This window comes from Oncorhynchus tshawytscha, unplaced genomic scaffold (genome assembly GCF_018296145.1).
Source record: "Oncorhynchus tshawytscha isolate Ot180627B unplaced genomic scaffold, Otsh_v2.0 Un_contig_1726_pilon_pilon, whole genome shotgun sequence".
In the NCBI taxonomy this organism is placed as follows: Eukaryota; Metazoa; Chordata; class Actinopteri; order Salmoniformes; family Salmonidae; genus Oncorhynchus; species Oncorhynchus tshawytscha.
The window spans coordinates 137,583-145,000 of record NW_024609364.1 but is presented as its reverse complement, the minus strand read 5'-3'; the positions used below and the strand labels follow the sequence as shown (position 1 = coordinate 145,000).

The 7,418-nt window shown below is 46.5% G+C and overlaps 1 protein-coding gene across 1 annotated transcript in view; it reads left to right on the top strand.

The window, feature by feature from the left end:
• The window catches only part of LOC112242111 (voltage-dependent T-type calcium channel subunit alpha-1H), a 105,829-nt gene that overhangs the window by 5,181 nt on the left and 93,230 nt on the right, over positions 1 to 7,418 (top strand). Inside the window, 1 exon segment of the mRNA XM_042315012.1 lies at positions 5,543 to 5,635. Within this exon segment, the coding sequence (XP_042170946.1) occupies positions 5,543 to 5,635 (93 nt within the window).

The window sequence follows — 7,418 nt, the reverse complement described above, 5'->3', positions numbered from 1 at the left end:
CAATTTTGCAGATTAATACTGGAGTGATAAATGATCAGATGGTCATGTACAGGTAGAGATATTGGTGTGCAAAAGAGCAGAAAAGTAAATAAATAAAAACAGTATGGGGATGAGGTAGGTGAAAATGGGTGGGCTATTTACCAATAGACTATGTACAGCTGCAGCGATCGGTTAGCTGCTCAGATAGCTGATGTTTGAAGTTGGTGAGGGAGATAAAAGTCTCCAACTTCAGCGATTTTTGCAATTCGTTCCAGTCACAGGCAGCAGAGTACTGGAACGAAAGGCGGCCAAATGAGGTGTTGGCTTTAGGGATGATCAGTGAGATACACCTGCTGGAGTGCGTGCTACGGATGGGTGTTGCCATCGTGACCAGTGAACTGAGATAAGGCGGAGCTTTACCTAGCATGGACTTGTAGATGACCTGGAGCCAGTGGGTCTGGCGACGAATATGTAGCGAGGGCCAGCCGACTAGAGCATACAAGTCGCAGTGGTGGGTGGTATAAGGTGCTTTAGTGACAAAACGGATGGCACTGTGATATACTGCATCCAGTTTGCTGAGTAGAGTGTTGGAAGCCATTTTGTAGATGACATCGCCGAAGTCGACGATTGGTAGGATAGTCAGTTTTACTAGGGTAAGCTTGGCGGCGTGAGTGAAGGAGGCTTTGTTGCAGAATAGAAAGCCGATGCTTGATTTGATTTTTGATTGGAGATGTTTGATATGAGTCTGGAAGGAGAGTTTGCAGTCTAGCCAGACACCTAGGTACTTATAGATGTCCACATATTCAAGGTCGGAACCATCCAGGGTGGTGATGCTAGTCGGGCATGCGGGTGCAGGCAGCGATCGGTTGAAAAGCATGCATTTGGTTTTACTAGCGTTTAAGAGCAGTTGGAGGCCACGGAAGGAGTGTTGTATGGCATTGAAGCTTGTTTGGAGGTTAGATAGCACAGTGTCCAATGACGGGCCGAAAGTATATAGAATGGTGTTGTCTGCGTAGGGGTGGATCAGGGAATCGCCCGCAGCAAGAGCAACATCATTGATATACACAGAGAAAAGAGTCGGCCCGAGAATTGAACCCTGTGGCACCCCCATAGAGACTGCCAGAGGACCGGACAGCATGCCCTCCGATTTGACACACTGAACTCTGTCTGCAAAGTAATTGGTGAACCAGGCAAGGCAGTCATCCGAAAAACCGAGGCTACTGAGTCTGCCGATGAGAATATGGTGATTGACAGAGTCGAAAGCCTTGGCAAGGTCGATGAAGACAGCTGCACAGTACTGTCTTTTATCGATGGCGGATATGATATCGTTTAGTACCTTGAGTGTGGCTGAGGTGCACCCGTGACCGGCTCGGAAGCAAGATTGCACAGCGGAGAAGGTACGGTGGGATTCGAGATGGTCAGTGACCTGTTTGTTGACTTGGCTTTCGAAGACCTTAGATAGGCAGGGCAGGATGGATATAGGTCTGTAACAGTTTGGGTCCAGGGTGTCTCCCCCTTTGAAGAGGGGGATGACTGTGGCAGCTTTCCAATCCTTGGGGATCTCAGACAATATGAAAGAGATGTTGAACAGGCTGGTAATAGGGGTTGCGACAATGGCGGGGGATAGTTTCAGAAATAGGGGGTCCAGATTGTCAAGCCCAGCTGATTTGTACGGGTCCAGGTTTTGCAGCTCTTTCAGAACATCTGCTATCTGGATTTTGGTAAATGTTGGCCGAGGTTGGAGTAGCCAGGCGGAAGACATGGCCAGCCGTTGAGAAATGCTTATTGAAGTTTTCGATAATCATGGATTTATCGGTGGTGACCGTGTTACCTAGCCTCAGTGCAGTGGGCAGCTGGGAGGAGGTGCTCTTGTTCTCCATGGACTTCACAGTGTCCCAGAACTTTTTGGAGTTGGAGCTACAGGATGCAAACTTCTGCCTGAAGAAGCTGGCCTTAGCTTTCCTGACTGACTGCGTGTATTGGTTCCAGACTTCCCTGAACAGTTGCATATCACGGGGACTATTCGATGCTATTGCAGTCCGCCACAGGATGTTTTTGTGCTGTTCGAGGGCAGTCAGGTCTGGGGTGAACCAAGGACTGTATCTGTTCTTAGTTCTGCATTTTTGAACGGAGCATGCTTATCTAAAATGGTGAGGAAGTTACTTTTAAAGAATGACCAGGCATCCTCAACTGAGGTCAATGTCCTTCCAGGATACCCGGGCCAGGTCGATTAGAAAGGCCTGCTCACAGAAGTGTTTTAGGGAGCGTTTGACCGTGATGAGGGGTGGTCGTTTGACTGCGGCTCCGTAGCGGATACAGGCAATGAGGCAGTGATCGCTGAGATCCTGGTTGAAGACAGCGCAGGTGTATTTGGAGGGCCAGTTGGTCAGGATGACGTCTATGAGGGTGCCCTTGTTTACAGAGTTAGGATTGTACCTGGTGGGTTCCTTGATGATTTGTGTGAGATTGAGGGCATCTAGCTTAGATTGTAGGACTGGCGGGGTGTTAAGCATATCCCAGTTTAGGTCACCTAACAGAACAAACTCTGAGGCTAGATGGGGGGCGATCAATTCACAAATGGTGTCCAGGGCACAGCTGGGAGCTGAGGGGGGTCGGTAGCAGGCGGCAACAGTGAGAGACTTATTTCTGGAGAGAGTAATTTTCAAAATTAGTAGTTCGAACTGTTTGGGTATGGACCTGGAAAGTATGACATTACTTTGCAGGCTATCTCTGCAGTAGACTGCAACTCCTCCCCCTTTGGCAGATCTATCTTGACGGAAGATGTTATAGTTGGGTATGGAAATCTCTGAATTTTTGGTGGCCTTCCTGAGCATGGATAACCTCATCACTCAGAGACAGGTATATACCCAGCTATAGCCTAGCATGGATAACCTCATCACTCAGAGGCAGGTATATACCCAGCTATAGCCTAGCATGGGTAACCTCATCACTCAGAGCCAGGTATATACCCAGCCTAGCATGGGTAACCTCATCACTCAGAGCCAGGTATATAGCCAGCTATAGCATGGGTAACCTCATCACTCAGAGCCAGGTATATACCCAGCTACAGCCTAGCATGGATAACCTCATCACTCAGAGCCTGGTAAATACCCAGCCTAGCATGGATAACCTCATCACTCAGAGCCAGGTATATACCCAGCATAGCATGGGTAACCTCATCACTCAGAGCCAGGTATATACCCAGCTACAGCCTAGCATGGATAACCTCATCACTCAGAGCCAGGTAAATACCCAGCTATAGCCTAGCATGGGTAACCTCATCACTCAGAGCCAGGTATATACCCAGCCTAGCATGGATAACCTCATCACTCAGAGCCAGGTATATACCCAGCCTAGCATGGGTAACCTCATCACTCAGAGCCTGGTAAATATCCAGCTACAGCCTAGCATGGATAACCTCATCACTCAGAGCCTGGTAAATACCCAGCCTAGCATGGGTAACCTCATCACTCAGAGCCAGGTATATACCCAGCATAGCATGGATAACCTCATCACTCAGAGCCAGGTATATACCCAGCCTAGCATGGATAACCTCATCACTCAGAGCCAGGTATATACCCAGCCTAGCATGGGTAACCTCATCACTCAGAGCCTGGTAAATACCCAGCTACAGCCTAGCATGGATAACCTCATCACTCAGAGCCTGGTAAATACCCAGCCTAGCATGGGTAACCTCATCACTCAGAGCCAGGTATATACCCAGCATAGCATGGATAACCTCATCACTCAGAGCCAGGTATATACCCAGCCTAGCATGGATAACCTCATCACTCAGAGCCAGGTATATACCCAGCCTAGCATGGGTAACCTCATCACTCAGAGCCTGGTAAATACCCAGCTACAGCCTAGCATGGATAACCTCATCACTCAGAGCCTGGTAAATACCCAGCCTAGCATGGGTAACCTCATCACTCAGAGCCAGGTATATACCCAGCATAGCATGGATAACCTCATCACTCAGAGCCAGGTATATACCCAGCCTAGCATGGATAACCTCATCACTCAGAGCCAGGTATATAGCCAGCCTAGCATGGATATTCTCATCACTCAGAGCCAGGTATATACCCAGCCTAGCATGGATAACCTCATCACTCAGAGCCAGGTATATACCCAGCCTAGCATGGATAACCTCATCACTCAGAGCCTGGTATATACCCAGCTACAGCCTAGCATGGATAACCTCATCACTCAGAGCCAGGTATATACCCAGCCTAGCATGGATAACCTCATCACTCAGAGCCTGGTATATACCCAGCTACAGCCTAGCATGGATAACCTCATCACTCAGAGCCTGGTATATACCCAGCTACAGCCTAGCATGGATAACCTCATCACTCAGAGCCTGGTAAATACCCAGCCTAGTTTCAGAAGAGCTGCAGCTGACCTACTGGGACTTTGCATTTATGCGTGTGTGTGTGTGTGTGTGTGTGTGTGTGTGTGTGTGTGTGTGTGTGTGTGTGTGTGTGTGTGTGTGTGTGTGTGTGTGTGTGCGTGTGCGTGTGTGTGTTTGTTTGTATGTGTGTGCTCGGTCATCCTAAAGGACATGGCAGCAACTTCTGTTAATCTGGTGCAGAGAGTCATTTCAACGAGGATAAGGGGAGTTGAGGAGTGACTGCAACAGTCGTTTCAACAGGGATAAGGGGGGTTGAGGAGTGTCTGAAGGGGTCGTTTCAACAGGGATAAGGGGGGTTGAGGAGTGTCTGAAGGGGTCATTTCAACAGGGATAAGGGGGTTGAGGTGTGACTGAAGGGGTCGTTTCAACAGGGATAAGGGGGTTGAGATGTGACTGAAGGGGTCATTTCAACAGGGATAAGGGGGTTGAGATGTGACTGAAGGGGTCGTTTCAACAGGGATAAGGGGGTTGAGGAGTGTCTGAAGGGGTCGTTTCAACAGGAATAAATGGGGTTGAGGAGTGTCTGAAGGGGTCGTTTCATCGGGGATAAGGGGGGTTGAGGAGTGTCTGAAAGGGTCGTTTCATCGGGGATAAGGGGGGTTGAGGTGTGACTGCAGCATGTCTGTATGCTACCTTACAATTGGCTCAGTCCTCCCCCCCTCCTCTCCCCTGTGACTATTCCCCAGGGCCTTCAGAATGTATCCAGTTTACAATTGGCTCAGTCCTCCCCCCCTCCTCTCCCCTGTGACTATTCCCCAGGTCGTTGTTGTAAATGAAAATGTGTTCTCAGTCAACTTACCTGGTAACCTAAGGGTTAAATAAAAAATATGTTCCTGTGGTCTGTGTATTAGCAGGTCTGCTGAGTACTGCTTTCATGTCTCTATAACAATCCCCATCCTCTCTGTTTCTCTTTCTCTCCTCTCTCCCCTTCCCTCTAACTCCCCCTCTCCCTCTCTCTCTGTCTCTCTCCTACCCCCTCTCCCGATCCCTCTCTCTACAATCTTTCCCTGTCTCACATCCTCTCTCCCTCTCTCTCTCTTCTCTCTCTCTCTCTCCTTCTCTCTCTCTCCTTCTCTCTCTCTCTTTCCTTCTCTCTCTCTCCCCCCTCTCTCTCTCTCTCTCCCCTCCCTCTCCCTCCCCTCTCTCTAGGTGATAACCCTGGAAGGCTGGGTGGACATCATGTACTACGTTATGGATGCTCACTCCTTCTACAATTTTATATATTTTATATTCCTCATCATAGTGAGTATATATATATATTTTATATTCCTCATCATAGTGAGTGTATATATATATTTTATACTGCTGAATACTGTACATATATATATATATATATATATATATATATATATATATATATATATATATTACACTGCTCGGCTATAGCCCTGTGGACTTTTCATCTCTCCTAGTTGATGCCTAGGCTTTAGTTCAGCAGGCTAATACAGAGGACTTGGGTTCAACCCCAGCCGTCTGTCCTTCTCCTCTCCTTCTGCAGCTTGGCGGTGACCTAGTTTCTCTACAGCACTTTGAAGTAGGGTGGAGGAGGAAGAGGGTGCTTGTCAGGCAGAGTCTGAATCACACAGACGCCTATACAGAGCACAGTATAGAATCAGAGTACAGTATAGAATCAGACAGACACTGATACATACTACAGTATAGAATCAGACAGACACTGATACATACTACAGTATAGAATCAGACAGACACTGATACATACTACAGTATAGAATCAGACAGACACTGATACATACTACAGTATAGAATCTGAGTACAGTATAGAATCTGGGTACAGTATAGAATCAGAGTTCAGTATAGAATCAGAGCACAGTATAGAATCAGAGTACAGTATAGAATCAGAGTTCAGTATAGAATCTGAGTACAGTATAGAATCAGAGTTCAGTACTTAGAATCAGAGTACAGTATAGAATCAGGGTACAGTATAGAATCAGAGCACAGTATAGAATCAGAGTACAGTATAGAATCAGAGTTCAGTATAGAATCAGAGTACAGTATAGAATCAGGTACAGTATAGAATGAGACAGACACTGATACAGAGTACAGTATAGAATTAGGGTACAGTATAGAATCAGAGTACAGTATAGAATCAGAGTTCAGTATAGAATCAGACTACAGTATAGAATCAGAGTTCAGTATAGAATCAGACTACAGTATAGAATCAGGGTATAGAATCAGTATAGAATCAGGGTACAGTATAGAATCAGAGTACAGTATAGAATCAGGAGTTCAGTATAGAATCAGACTACAGTATAGAATCAGAGTTCAGTATAGAATCAGACTACAGTATAGAATCAGGGTACAGTATAGAATCAGAGATCAGTATAGAATCAGACTACAGTGTAGAATCAGAGTACAGTATAGAATCAGAGTACAGTATAGAATCAGAGTACAGTATAGAATGAGACAGACACTGATACAGAGTACAGTATAGAATCAGGGTACAGTATAGAATCAGAGTACAGTATAGAATCAGAGTTCAGTATAGAATCAGACTACAGTATAGAATCAGAGTTCAGTATAGAATCAGAGTACAGTATAGAATCAGAGTACAGTATAGAATGAGACAGACACTGATACAGAGTACAGTATAGAATCAGGGTACAGTATAGAATCAGGGTACAGTATAGAATCAGACAGACACTGATACAGAGTGCAGTATAGAATCAGACTACAGTATAGAATGAGACAGACACTGACACAGAGTACAGTATAGAATCAGAGTACAGTATAGAATGTGTGTATGTTTCTGCTTGGCCCTGTGTCGGTGGGTTTTCCAATTTATGATTAGTGAAGTACGTCTCGCTATAGTAGTTTTCCCATCGTCTTTACTCTCTCTAACGCTGTGTACATTCTTGGTCGTCCCTCCCTCCCTCTCTCTCTCTCTCTCTCTCTCTCCCTCACTCTCTCTCTCTCTCTCTCTCTCTCTGTCCCTCCCTCTCCATCCCTCCATCCCTCCCTCCCTCCCTCCCTCCCTCCCTCTCTCTGTCTCTCTCTCTCTCTCTCT